The sequence below is a fragment of the Dysidea avara genome, chromosome 10 (assembly GCF_963678975.1).
Source record: "Dysidea avara chromosome 10, odDysAvar1.4, whole genome shotgun sequence".
Classification (NCBI taxonomy): domain Eukaryota; kingdom Metazoa; phylum Porifera; class Demospongiae; order Dictyoceratida; family Dysideidae; genus Dysidea; species Dysidea avara.
In genome coordinates, this window is record NC_089281.1 from 7,863,251 (window position 1) to 7,878,523 (window position 15,273).

General features: G+C 38.5%; 2 protein-coding genes and 1 long non-coding RNA gene across 3 annotated transcripts; all 3 read left to right on the forward strand.

Moving 5' to 3' along the window:
* Positions 1 to 2,423: 2,423 nt before the first annotated feature.
* LOC136268356 (uncharacterized) lies at positions 2,424 to 8,543 on the forward strand. The gene is made up of 11 exons (XM_066063678.1): positions 2,424 to 2,813; positions 2,863 to 3,001; positions 3,050 to 3,165; positions 3,215 to 3,528; positions 3,579 to 3,652; positions 3,704 to 3,832; positions 4,306 to 4,376; positions 8,050 to 8,099; positions 8,143 to 8,200; positions 8,255 to 8,364; positions 8,413 to 8,543. The coding sequence occupies exons 1-11, from the start codon at positions 2,671 to 2,673 to the stop codon at positions 8,496 to 8,498; spliced, it is 1,290 nt and encodes a 429-aa protein (XP_065919750.1). The 5' UTR covers positions 2,424 to 2,670; the 3' UTR covers positions 8,499 to 8,543.
* An 8-nt stretch (positions 8,544 to 8,551) lies between these two features.
* LOC136268362 (probable tRNA N6-adenosine threonylcarbamoyltransferase) lies at positions 8,552 to 10,107 on the forward strand. The gene is made up of 2 exons (XM_066063685.1): positions 8,552 to 8,777; positions 8,913 to 10,107. Exons 1-2 carry the CDS (start codon positions 8,615 to 8,617, stop codon positions 9,758 to 9,760), a joined length of 1,011 nt encoding a protein of 336 aa, XP_065919757.1. The 5' UTR covers positions 8,552 to 8,614; the 3' UTR covers positions 9,761 to 10,107.
* Positions 10,108 to 14,191: 4,084 nt separating this feature from the next.
* Positions 14,192 to 14,971, forward strand: LOC136268377 (uncharacterized). The gene is made up of 2 exons (XR_010706993.1): positions 14,192 to 14,700; positions 14,768 to 14,971. It is a non-coding gene; the product is annotated as an uncharacterized lncRNA (long non-coding RNA).
* The last annotated feature ends 302 nt before the right edge of the window (positions 14,972 to 15,273 follow it).

Sequence of the window (15,273 nt, forward strand, 5' to 3'; positions counted from 1 at the left end):
CACATTGAATTTTTAGAACAACTATAAAATACTCTAATAAAAGCACAATACGCAACTTTAAATGGTGCACATCATACACTATTGAATAGACGATTTGTATGTATATGTAATACAGCAAATTATATTTCAATATGTGATATACACAATTACACATGCAGGTGGAATTACAAATACTTTTGACATGTAAAATTATTCTGTATCAAGAGTATATAATGGGAGAGATATCATGGGATGCATTTCTGATTAGTGGTTAGTTTGAAGACAGTTGTTGGTAACGATTTTGCCGGATCAACTTGACTATTTCATAACAAGTCACCCAGGTGAGCACAACAGAATGTTTGATCACCATGAATGCCCATACTGGTACAATGTAGTAGCTCTTTGGTAAGGAAGGCTCTGTGTTGGGAAATATTGCAAAATTAACACCACTTATGTTCTAAATAAGATAACATTAACAATACCCAAAGTTCTTGCAAATAGCAGTGATACTGTGATTTTAAACACAGCTACATGTGTGTGAATGTGGACAGTTGTACAGCGAAACCTAGCTCACTAGTAGGGCCACACTTGGAACCAGAAATATGGGTTAACACAAGGTGGCCTCATTAACGAGGTGACAAAATATACCTTTGTTATGTTTAGGAACTTGTAGGTGGGTGTGACAATGGTCTTTTTATACAAAACAAAATTGAGTTATGTGTCTTTGTTTTATAACAGATGTGTGAAGTGTACAAAAAGAAATGAAGAAAAAAAACTAAGCCAAATTTTGAGGGCTTGTATTTTGTAACTATTCTGTTCAAATTTGGTATGTGGGGTGCTGAAGGTGAGGGCATTTGCAGTGTAAGAATATGTTGCATTTGGAGAAGGGAACATGCAGCTACATATGTGTAAAAATTGTGTTTCCTGTTAATACAGTGGAACCTCTCTATTAGGACCCTAAATTTTTGTCCTTATTATGGAGGTTTTTCTATTGTGTCCTTAATTTGGGGAGTTTGTTAAGAGAGGTTCCACTATATATATATCCATGGTGTGACATGTACTCAGTGGCGGATCTAGGAATTTATAAAAGGGGTTTCCAGTTTAGAAGGTGGAGATATACACTGACATGAGAGATACGCAAAAGTTTGCACTACATTGTCTGGTTTGGTAAGGTGAGACCAAAAAAAAAAAAGGTCAAAGCCTATTGATAGTACATAAAATACCTTAAATAACTTGCTACACACTGCTTTAATAGCTACTGTGACTGCTCTATTAGAGTATCTCGATCGAGGCGCACACCGCAATAATAAAAACATTTAATTGTTATGCAATCATTTTCCAAATGGGGTTTCCGTGGAACCTTGAAACCCCCCTAAATCCACCACTGGTACTGCAATATTAAGTGTAGTGCACTACACTGCATTTTTGTCAACATCAAGACACGTGGTAGTGTGCCAAGAAAGCCGCTATACACGGAATGTTAGTACACAGTTGAAAGGGTTTGAGAAAAGGTAGTTTGCAAGTTAACAACATAAAAAGTAGCACTTTAGACTATCATATGTCATAATGATCACCCCAAAAATATTGACAGACCAGAAACACATCACCTTAATAAATAATGACATAACGAGTATTTATGTTTACAGTTAGTGATATAGACCATGTGTGGTCTAGGGTGTGGCACTTTATAAAATCACGTGCACACAAAACGTATGTGCTCTGTGCTAGGAAAATTTTAAAATGCTAATGTGAAGGAATTGGAAGCTAGATTAATTGTTATAATACAGTAAGTCACTAAGTAAAGTACTCAACATATATTGTTTTTGCTTAGGGACGGATTTTGCAAAAGAATGCTCAATACTTTTGTCCGCACTTTTTCTGTAAATCCAAAGCCATAGCAACTTTTTTGTATGATCATGCCTGAGATCACACATGGTCTATAATCATGTCATGAAGGTGATCATGTCATACACAATTCATGCAATACAAAAGATATCAACAGGCCTAGGTATCTTCTTGAATGCAGCATAGGTATAAAGTGTTTATACTATGAGAGTTGCTAACTCCATGTATATGATAACACAACATAAGCAGCGAATTAGAAAAACCATAGCTAGAGGGAAATGTGGGATACTACATGCCTTACACAAAAACTATATACGCTTACTATCTTTATCATAGATTCCCAATATGATGTATAGGACAATTGCAGTGGAACCAAGAATAATCCCGGTCGCTCCGACTAGGGCAAACAGGATGAGTGCCCACTCTTTTAACTTTTTCCAGTAGGCCAGTAGAATTACCACCAGTGATATAGCTGCAAATATACTTGATGTGGCGGCCCATGCCGCCGCATGAGGATTATCGAAGACGATACCGAAGCAAAATGCGGCGGATATGCCGACGATCACCCCAATAATGGCGATTGTTACGCGAACGATAAACACCACCACCGGCTCGCACATGCTGATCTAGATTTATAATGATTTTATCATCTCGTGACTGTTAGCAGTAGTCAGGAAGTATGGCTTCTCTTTCCCAAATAAGTACCACGGAGATAAACGGACTGCTAAACACAAACCCACTACCGAATGTACATACTCAATGTGAGCGGCTAAATATGAAAGTCCAATGTTGAATTACAGTAACAGATGAGTTGGATTGTTAGTGTGGTGTAATACCGGGAGCGGAATGCAACCGTGTTTTACACAAAGGATACAGCAGCGAGAATTATGTTATGGCCACGAAAGAGAGTCCATAACTCGTTTAGCTTGTAAGAAACTAGTCAGAGCGGTACCATTTGACGTAATTCTGGGAGACAACATTGACAACGGGTACTGCTTTATGTACATATAGCAATGAATTAAGCTATTCATGTTGTAGTCACGTGTTCTTGGGGTTCACAGCATCTGGCACACACCTCATTTCATACAAGTGTGTGGTTGAAGAAGATGGGTACGCATTGTTGCATCATTACTCCTTGCACTGGTGGAAATTCACAATTGGAAAACTTCTACAACATGTAATCATCTAGCACACTTGTACCATTGCTATTTTGTCTACATTACAGGAGCATGAAGAAGCACTGTTTGCTACTGCTTCGATAAGTAGTCTCTTACTTATTTCTGTTTACCAGCCTGTGGAATCAAAATGGGTGCTTGTGCTGGGCAGCAATCCTATTCAAGTGTGAGGGATTTATATATATAAAGTCTGAAATTTATTAATTTAAATGCAGTGATAACTCCGACCCACACTACTTGACTTTAGTACAGCTACCATGCAAAGAAGGTTCAAGTCATTCAGTTCACTGTTTTTATGAAGTTCTACCGCCTTTCACATCAATTGACCCTTTGTTGGTGTTAAAGATACCCGGTGTAGTTATTCTCAATTCTATGTGCAGTCTGACAGCAATTCGGTATGACTGCACTGACAATGGCACAGATAATGAGCACAAAAATATAGCCCAGTGTAGCACAGGTTGTGGACTTAGAAAACAAATATTTTCTACTTTGTCAAACAGTAGTGAACCAAGGCTGGATCAGTTCTCAAGTGAGGCATTTTTATTATTTAACAACATTTTTTTTGAGGTTATGTTTTAGTACTACCACTGCATGTTTACAGAGAAGGTCAAGAATTGTTTGAAGTATGTTCACACTTAGAGGATAATGAGTCAGTGAGTGTTACTATAGTGATGTAGTTATGAGGATTGAATGTTATACACTAGGCTGTCGCTATTGAACAGTGTACACTGGATATTGAGCAGTGGTTGAGTAATTGTGTGGAGTCATTGCTCTCTTCTGAGCAGAATTTCCAGCTATCGAGACTTGTGGACTATGATGTGCAGTTAGTGGAGGTGTGTCTGTCTGTCCGCTCTAATGCATATGTGATTGTCCACGTGAATGTGCATGCCTGTATGTATCTGTGTTGTGTGTAGTGTTTGTGTGCGTGTGTGCGTGTTTGTCATACGTATGTATTGTGTCATCTCTGTGTGTAGCCTCTAGGCGATTCTATGGGGAGATGATGAAAAATAAAATCTAAACTATGACATTGTTGGTTTTGGTGTTTTCTTGTTTTTGGCATTAATTTTAAGGTATTTTAAATTGCAAAAACTCTACTGCAACTCCCAGATCTCTTAAAATTCTACTTTAAACTACAGCTTCACAACAACATGCATGCAGTGCTAGCTTTAGAATCGTCACTGGTGTGTGCCCATATCTAGTGTGCATGACATGTATGGGTATGTTTATGTATGTGTTGTAGATGTCCTACTGCAAATACCCATATCATGTTCTATAGTATAAGGTTGCATCTATTGTTGTGTTACAGGTGGATGCTAAGGGAATAGCCATAGCAGCTGTTGTTCCACTACTAGCAGTGTTAGATCAACAAATAGGAAGGTAATGTTATGTGCTTGTATGCCTGCACATGCAAGCTCATACACGCATGCACACGTGCACGCACAAACACTAGGGCCGAGCAGTTACAATATATCATGGAAAATGAATACAATATTTCATAGCATTTTGATATTTCAGCTTACTTAATGTTTCAATTTCAAAGCACTTAAATATTTAAAAAAAAGAGTATAAGTGACTGTTATATTAGAGTGTTAGACTGCCCATTAGAGTATCACAATGCTTTTTCTCTTTTTTTGATGTTTTAAGTTCTTGATTTGCAACCCCAGGTGTCCTGTGATGTGATCCTCATAAAAATGTCACTAATATTCGAGCAAGAAAAGCAGCTATTCTGTTAATTATTAAACCAGAGTAATATTGTGATAGAATCACAGGGGCGGTTCTAGAAAATTGCTGACTGGTTTCTAACTTTAGAGTAGGGGCGGGGTCCACACAGTGGTATTGGAATTAGAACCTACTATATAGATTGTTTAGTAAACTACAAGTGAAAATCACCCAAAAATGTCATTCTAAGCCTATACAGAGAGATTTACCATCTTATCGAGCAGTTACAAGTTATTAAATCAAGAACGATAAATATTTTAAGGCGCTCAAAGGTGCAAATGAAGCATTTAATCATAGTATTTGAATTGTTTTGTGGTGGAGAGAATAATTTGATCACTAGTTACTTAAACTATCCAAGTACTTAAATACGTTATTTTAGGTTAAAAATTCATTGAGTTTTAATTATTTTTTCAATCTAAAAAAGCTGACTGGTTTCCGGAAACTGGTGAAACCCCCTTAGAACCATGCTTGAATCATTTCACCAAAATTCAGATGATACACAAATATTGTATATCATGAGTTACCTCGAACACTACACACACTTCTTGATGCCTGTCCAGAGATCTTGTCCCTACCTCAACCCTCCATGGAAAGTATCTAGCAAGAGATGTTGGGTAAGCTAATTATAAGCAATTCATTTAGGCCAAGCGAGCAACACCCCCAATGGGCCATGGACAATTGCAGGGACCTGGTCCATCCTCTCCTGCAGTGTACGATCTGTATGCATGGTGTAAGCCCCATTGTTGGAGTGCAAATCAATCCAAGGGAACTCTAACTAGTAGGAAGGTTGCCATGGTTTCCACTGAAACCCTCTCTTTTATGGAGCGGGTAGGTGGGTTATACAAAGTAGTTTGTACTAAGTGCTGAGCAGTAGTAAAACTATGTTAGCCATAGCTATGTATAATGACATAGTTAACTTTTAACACTATGGTAAACGTAAATAGGTATCTGGCTTTGTGAGCGTGCTAGCAAAAAGCAGAATTTTATCGTAATGTGGATGATTTAGTTTCTCAGAAGTTTATCTTGCTGCATGGGTTCCCTATAGCTGATAAGGACATCATTAAATTGAATTCCCATGAATACAGGCTCGTTAATTTTGTTTAGCATTTTACTACGCAAACATACACACAAACACAACACACACACAAACACAAACATTATCAAGTTAACAGTGTAATCAGTATAATTAGCAAACCACAATGACACCAACCGAAAAACACACAAATCACATGGTCATCCTAAGAGAACATACAGAAAAAGAACAATATACTCCAAATAAACTATCACAGGGCGTTCCAATTATTCAGTTATTAAATACTATGATGGGTGTTCTAATTTTGATATCTATGTCATGTGTAAAGGCTATGAACAACACTATTTAAGTTGGATATAAAATTTAAACAATGTGCATAGGAACTTCAAGATGCTATTAACTGCAGTGAAGAGTGTGCCACTTTGTTGAAGTATCCCACCAAGCTATGTATAATGACATAGTTAACTTATGCTACTCTAGCACTCCCCCTTTAGGGTCAAGAAGGCGACTGCAGCATGATACTATCATTATTAATTTTTTTATACGACTTTGTACTGTGCATGTAGGAGCCCATATGTGTCACAAGGCACATATGGCCTCAGAAGTATGGTGGGCTAGCTGGACTACAATTTTATTCCGAGGGGGTCCGCTTTTAAGTTTGAGATACTCTAATAGAGCAGTCAGTTACTCTAATACTGTACTCTAATAAAACAGTCAAATGCTCCAGAGAGCTATATGTAACTATAGCTATTTTAGAGTTTTATAAATAACTAAGATGCACCATGCATCCCTTCAAAGTGATTTCCTTATGTTCTAGAATGAACACAGCATAACTGAGCATTATAGACCAAAAAAAGATAGTAATCAAAATTTTGGAGACCCTTAGTACAACAGATTTGCATGGCTGCGTATTATTATTCATAATGCTTATTCAATAAAAGTCCACCAAATTGTTTCCAAATACAATTTCAGGGGGTAGGTAAAAACAGTAGACCCGGGGACCAAGGAAACCGAGGACCCACGGAAATCCAACTTTTCTTGGAACTTTTTACACTTCACAGTATTCTATACTTGTACTAGGTACCTTTGCAAGTAGTCTTGCATGGCCAACCCACTTTTTCTCCCCTCACGGCGTCTCGCATGATGTTTACACCAATTAGATATTATAAGTGCCTCTAAAAAGTGTCTGAAGCTGACCACATTTATAGGCCACTGCCTGCTGCACAGTAAGCATATTAGTCTATTATGCCACCTAGCTACTATAGTAGTTTAGGAGCATTGTGCAAATGCATCATGACGTATGAAGAGCTGCTGGAACTTGCTTAGCTTAGCTGGTAATTATTCGTCTTGTGTGCAGTGAGCATGCTAGTCTATTAACTACTAAAGTTTAGAAACATTGTGCAAACAAATACTCTGGGAAAATAGTGAGTGACCTGTAATTAATTCAGTCAGCTTCAGACACTTTTCAAAGGCGCTTATAATTTCTAATTGGTGTAAACATCGTGCGAGACGCCGTGAGGGGGGAAAAGTGGATTGGCCATGCAAGACTGCTTGCAAAGGTACCTAGTACAAGTATAGAATACTGTAAAGTGTAAAAATTCCAAGAAAAGTTGGATTTCCATGGGTCCCGGGTCCTTGGTCCCCGGGTCCACTGTTTTTACCTACCCAATTTCAGGAGACTAACATTTTTCTTGTGGGATACATTTTTAGACTTTTAAAGACAGAGCATGCTTTGTACACATACATTGCATAGATATACAAAGTATATCAACAAGTACCACTATTCTTAGTGCTTCTGCATTAAAATTTTGTTTCTATATGATTAGCTCCATACATTATCATTCTTTATCAAATCACAATAAAAGCAAGTTAATTCTCTACCATCAGTGATTCTAAAGGTGCATGTTCCATAGCCTGCACGCTTGTTGAGTGACTTCCACTTATGCCTCCTAAGCAGATCCTAGAATTAAAAAGCTACCCAACCTGAAACCCTCTCTGAGATCTGCCACTGCTAACCCTGCCTGGTCTCCACCACATGGTCAGGACTGTCACTAGCTACAAGTGGTGTGTTACCAAGCCCAGGTTGGCAGCATGGGCACCACACACACACACACACACACACACACACACACACACACACACACACACACACACACACACACACACACACACACACACACACACACACACACACACACACACACACACACACACACACACACACACACACACACACACACACACACACACACACACACACACACACACAAATATTTATACCAGCTCTTATTTCCATAGAATACAATTCATATGCCTGGAACTCATTATTTCTTGGAGAATTTTTGAAGGTAATGATGATGTTTAATATTTTCAACATATATTCAAAACCAGGAGCTGTTGAACTTATTAGCCAGTCTCCACCGACAGTTATCAACAAGCGCCCACCCATGTAAGCATCCATATGATCCTTACTAAACTAATGTGTCTCACTATACCACTGCAGTGGCAACTGGAAAGGAGCCCAGAAGTTGATCAACTCACTAAAGCACTCCACCAATGTACCATCACCAGTTACTGTGTACACATGTAGCAACCAGAAACTAGTTAACACAGGTATAGATCAGAAACTCACATACTTTTTTTTTTTTTTTGACTTTACAGGGAGATCAGTCTATGCAATCAAACACCAATTTCTACCTATTTATATAGTGTACCGGCCAAGAAATCCAAATGAATCCGAGAATTAATTGTAGCCTACGAATATTTTTAACAAAAATACATTATGGAAATAATTTAAGCGCCCTGTGCGGAAAATTAAATTTTAGTGTTTTCTGGTATACGCGCAGTCGACGTCACGGTTGATATGGTTCTCTGTCTTGGGTTGGAAGGAAGTGCCAACAAGCTTGGAATCGGGGTTGTGTGTGATGGAAAGGTGTTATCTAACGTGCGCCACACTTACGTAGCCCCCCCTGGCCAAGGGTTTCTACCACGTGACACAGCGATTCACCATCAGCAGCACATACTTGGTAATCCGTCAAATGTACCTGTATTATTAAAGAACGGTCTTGCACATAATCATTTTCGTGTGGGCGGGGTGTTTTCCTTACTCGCCGCACGTGACTGAACAGTAATGTGCACGTGATTTACTTTATTTCTTCCAGATGTACTCCAAGCTGCACTGGATGAAGCAAAGGTGAAACCACAAGAACTTGATTGTATTTGCTTTACCAAGGGTCCAGGAATGGGAGCTCCACTTGTAGCTGTTGCTGTAGTTGCAAGAACCATATCCCAACTCTGGAACAAGCCTCTGGTAGCAGTTAACCACTGTATCGGACATATTGAGATGGGACGACTAGTGACAGGAGCAAAGAACCCAACTGTTTTATATGTCAGTGGAGGTAACACACAAGTTATATCATATTCTAACCAACGCTACCACATCTTTGGTGAAACTCTGGATATTGCTGTAGGAAACTGCCTTGATAGATTTGCTCGATTGATAAAGCTATCCAATGATCCCAGCCCTGGATACAACATTGAGCAACTTGCAAAGGAAGGGAAGCGGTACATTCAATTGCCATATGTGGTAAAAGGCATGGACGTATCGTTCTCAGGATTGCTTTCCTACATTGAAGATGTTGGAATTAAAAAAATGGAAAAGGGCGCCTGTACTGCAGCAGACTTGTGCTACTCACTTCAGGAAACTGTCTTCGCAATGTTGGTTGAGATCACAGAGAGGGCAATGGCACATTGTTCCTCTGCAGAGGTTCTGATTGTTGGTGGTGTTGGCTGTAACATACGGCTACAAGAGATGATGGGTGAGATGGCACGAGAGAGGGGCGCCAAACTGTTTGCAACTGATGATCGTTACTGCATCGACAATGGGGCAATGATTGCTCAAGCTGGCTATGAACTTTTTCGAACAGGGCAATTTACTAAGATAGAAGATTCCAGTTGCACCCAACGTTTCCGAACTGATGAAGTACTGGTAACATGGAGAGAGGATTAGTTATATAATTAAGTAAATGTATATGATTAACAGCAATATTTGTATGGTTGCTTTGTGTGCCAGAATCTGGCCAATGGTGACTGTCCACAATTTTATAGAGTAATCAGTAAAGAAAACACTCAACCAAGAGTTATTTAAATTATGCACAAGTACTGGTGTGGTTATTGTACCAGGATATATAGTTAGCAACAGAATGCATTTACTCCAGAGTACAGGTAAAACTCCACCCTCTCAACTTTTTTTATGCATTGTACCTATACATATTTGCTGTGTATATAATATCACAAACAGTTGTCCAATCAAGATTTATATGATTTCAGGTACAGAGATGTTTTTATTATGTGTAATCATTTCAGTGCTTGAATTATGTAGCCGAATTTCTATAAGTGCGTAAAGCTCATGCATATGCATGCTCAATAGTGTCATCATATTATTTTACCAAGCAGTTACAAGTATATTATGTGAGCCTCCAACACTTCTATGGGGTCATCCAAAGAAAGTTTACTTGAAGTCCTATCATAACATGCGACCAAAAAGCACGAGGGTATGTAGATGTTATAACAAACGTATATATACCACTTTTGTGGTAAACTCTCCAGTGATAAACTCTCCAGTGATAAGCATGTTCACTGGACAAATGTTATAAACTATATAGTCGTGTGTATTATAGTAATCGGCAAATCTTGTACTGCATAATTATGTTGTGCTTTTTCTTATCCTTTTCCACAAAGTGGGCAAGAACTGAGACAATAATACCAACTACTTCAACATCCATGCACCGGCCAATTAGCTATAAAGTAGTTACTTTACTTACATAGTTATAACTATACTAAAGGTAGTAGCAATTATATAGAAATTTGTGTTTGATTCTGTATCAATAGGAAATGTTACTGAATCAAGGAATATGTATTTAAGTGCCTGCTAAATCTACCAAAAGTAACACACTGGCTAATCCCTGCTGCATGCATGCGCAACTTCTAATGTTGTTTCAACAGCATGTGCAGGTCACGGCAGAGTTGTAGCTCTCTGTATTGAATCACAATTAAAATTAATGACAACTCTAAGGTTTGGTGGTTATCATGCACTTCCATTGCTTTTGCATGTGCTAAATTCCAGTGAATTGTTTACTGCATGTTAATTTGTGACAGTGATCGATCACCAATGCATGTGACCAGTACCATTGAGGCAACCGAGGCAGCTGCCTCGGTAAAAAAATGCTCAACAATTCAGGCTAAGCAGGCCTGAGTTTTGGCACCCCGAATTTTCTACTCAAACATTACTAAACAACATAACTACTGTACCACAGTACATAATAGAATATATGGCTGTAGTACTAAGCAGGGCCGTAACCCACGGTGACAAGGTCTGGCGGCATTGGTTGGACCACTTTTCAGCTACTTGAATTTGTATGAAAAAGATCGAGATACTCTAATAGAGCAGTCATCATAATATACTCTAATAGAGCATTCAGTACAGATTATAGCCACCGTGTTCTCATTACACTGCTTGGTCTATATCATCTAAATTAAGCCGTTAATTGTCTTTAAATTACTTTTCAAAAGTTCCGATGAGTCAACTGCATGGTATTGCATTGAGCTAATTGATCATGTATATCATGCATTAGCAGTCACAATCAAAAAATAGCCTCCACATGCCAAGTCAAAGCATATTATTTCAAATTTTTCCTTGAGGGAGTGTGCACCCAGACTCCCGCTTAGCTTGATATGTTTAGCACATGCAGTTGAAGAGATAATCTCTGACTTAAATATCACATCAGATCAATAAAAGTATCTGACCACTCAAAATATCTAGTCAGTTTTATTTGTGTTGAGTACAATTAAACTAGTCTAATAATTGAAGCATGATATACTGTAGCATTATTTTTTATTTATAATGCTTTTTGAAGCAGGAGAACCCGCATCAAAGGTCTGTGGGCAACCTGTGCCCACAGCCAGAAATGTACAGCTATACATTAATTACATTACAATTACTTATTACTTAACTATGTAGAGTAACTATGTACTTATTACAAATTTGTAGTTCAGTGTCATTAAAGAGGGAGAAAATTGGTGGAGATTCGTTGTCTTGAGCATCGGTGGCATAGACATAACAAATGAAATGAACAGGATTGATCAGAGTTGAAGTTAACTGTAAAATGGTCCCATAGATGTTTAGTGAGCTTTTGTTTGATGACATAAGGGCATTAACTAAGCTGGAGTCTTCTGAAACAGTTTCTTCCATCCGACTAGAGAGTCGACCTGCAAATGCTGTACCATCCATGCTTGAAAGTGTTTGTGAATCAGTTGAGACCCTCTTAATTAGGTCAATGTATAAACTTTGCCTCGGTAAAAATTTTTTTTCCTGGTTAGCCAGTATAATGCCACTGTGTGACTCATGGTGATGTCATCGCAAATTACCACAAAAGGGGTAGTGACCACCAATTCCATACATGCTATATGCTGAGCAACAGTCAACTATTCATAGTATGACATGTATGTTTATTATGAAATATATAGACAAGCCACACACTACAGAAGAGTTTTTGAATATTGTACTGGGCAGACAAACAAGTTGTAAAACCCCCTGGGAAAATCACACGTAAGTACTGTAACAATCACAATAGCTCTAATTGCTAGGTAATTATACTGATTTTATTCAGACTTTGGCTCAGTATGTTGCGTATGCACATAGTGTATACACATCAATGTGACATTGCCACACTACTGATGTATATATACTGGCACTTGTTATTGTTATTGTTATTAGTGCTTTACAGTGACCAGCACTGAAGGTCTGACAGCAACATGTGCTGCAGCCTTAGGATTACCTAACCTAATTGCAAGGACTTGGACTTAGTGGCTTATAGCTGAAAAGGTGTAACAGAAAAGGGGCCAAAGTAAGGAAAAAAATCCCTCCAACCCCAGGATTCGAACTGCAGGTCACCCAATGTCTAGTCGGGGCCACACTCAGTCTCCTCCAGGAGGGATGGATTTTCTTCCTTAAACCTAAAGTATTTATTGTTATTAGCGCTTTACAGTGACCAGCACTGAAGGTCTGACAGCAACATGTGCTGCAACCTTAGGATTACCTAACCTAATTGCAAGGACTTAGACTTAGTGGCTTATAGCTGAAAAGGTGTAACAGAAAAGGGGCCAAAGTAAAGAAAAAAACTTGGCTACCAGGTGCCTTTAGTCTAAGGCTCAAACGATTAGCCGAATATTCGGATTAATATTCGTTTGCTTTGTAGCCGAATAATAAAATTATGCCACTCCAAGTCATACCTTAGTTTCTGGTCACTCCCTAGCCAACAAATGGATGCAGGCGGGCGGATGATCAGGACTTCAGGACTATAGACACTTACATATGACAACACACTTATTATTTATGTTGATTTTATTATAGTTAAGCTTAACCAACAGCACAATAAAATAGTTATGCCTCTGCAAAAATGCACTAGGAAAATTGTTGATGGATCATGCATATGGCTAGCTACACTGCTTTAAAACAACTGATGTATAGCATTTAAGTATACTAGGAAATGTCTTGCTCATGTAGCTATTTGTGCTATCCAAGTGAAATAAATGTCTCATTAGCTATGACAGGAAAGTATTTCTATGACTTATTAGCTAAGGTGTTCAAATGATCATTATCCAAAATGAAATTTAACTATTCTATTTACACATCAGTAACTCTTCATTCAAATGTGAAGTCTTAGCCCACTAGTTATGTGTTTCTAACCCTCTATATATTCGGTAACCTTGAGAAAAGTAACTGTCAAAGTTTAGAGTTATTGAGTGCTCTAGGCTAGTGTTTTTCAGTGATCATCTGGGGATGTTTTAACTAAGGGTTTCTACTTGCCAATCTTGGACCATACAATTTTAGTCATGGAAAATTTGAAGTTTAAGCTCACCGAATGTTGCCGGCTTTCTGTACCCCTGCAGTGCTCAGTGATAAGGAAGTTGAAGTTTAGAAGAGTTACTAGACTAATCATTAGAGGACCACATTTGAATTATATTGTTAGGAAAGTTAAAGCTATGGGCTAGTAGTTAATGCTACTGAAATTATTTATACTTTGGTTACAGAAAAGCATTAATAACAGCTATAATAACAGCTATACAAAAAACTAGGCTAGTTAGAAGCATTTTACTAATATTACAGTCAGTGGCGTAGCCAAGGGTGGGCATGGGCGGGCATTTGCCCAACCATCACAGTTTCTTGCCCAACCATCACAAGTAGCTTAAGATTCACGCGAGGATTCACAGCAGCACACAAAACAACCCTACTTTAATACTGTAAAGCGTAAACGTGTACCTCATGTTGAACCATTGACTTCGAAGAAGGGATCGAGATAGATGGTGTATCACGTGATCCATTGTGTGGAAAATTCCTTGGAAAGTCCCTATAATTTATTACACTTCATGTAGACGCACGTGCCACGCTCCTTGACGCGGTTTAAATTCGAAATTTAAAATGGAGTCGAAGTGTGGTACTGTACCTCTAAGTCACAGTTAGTGATAATCGTCAGTAGGATTCAGTGCGGATGGTGCTGGCAACAAAAGATTTCGTTTCAGTGGACTTGTCAAGCGTATTTTTTGATAAGGAAAATACCATATAGCCTAACTTACTGCTGATGAAAGAAAATGGGAAAACGTACTCTTCTAGATAACAATAATGGCAGATGGAGCTGGAAATGGAGAAAAGGTCAAGTCCTTGTAAAGTGTCACGTGCACAATTTGTACTGATTAACCGAGTTGTGGTTTACACCAGATACATGCAAAATGTACATTGGCTGAAGTCTGGGACGAAGCTTTCTTGGCATGCTGATATTTGTGATTATCTATGGACTCATTATAGTTCATAAATTAGCGCCCCCCGGCCTTCATTTGGGGCTAGGTGGCGTTTACTTGAAAAGCATTGCATATCGCTGTGGTGGTTGGTCTGTAAGCTATACTGCCAATTGATTGTAGTAAATATGTGATGAACTATTTACGTTGTTGGTTCTTGTAGGTTCAGCAGTTTGATGTCACGTGATGCTCAGCTACGACGATCGTCAGCGGATGCATACCCTACAAGTAATAGAATAGCATAGCTATAGCTAGTAAAATGTTTGCATGCAAGTAACATTTGTTTACACTATAGCATAGGTAGCTGTAGGCCTTGCGTGCATACACTTTTCATATTTTTCTTTGATAAAGTCTCACATGAAAGTGAGCGTGTTTCTTGTGTGTATAGTTAAGTTGATGTTATGCCCAACCATTAAATATTGCCTGGCTACGCCCCTGATTACAGTTAAGGGTAGTATGACTGCTCTATTAGAGTATCTCGATCTTTTGCAGTAAAAAAATCAGGTCGCGTGCAATTAAGCGCCTGTAATATTAATAATAGCCCTCATACTGCGGTTCTAAGAGACCTTGCGCGACAACAAACAAGTGAAAATCACGTGCACATGATTTCGTCCAATCAAATCAATTCATTTTTGAAGTTCAAACTATAATTACCACATGTGACTTCCG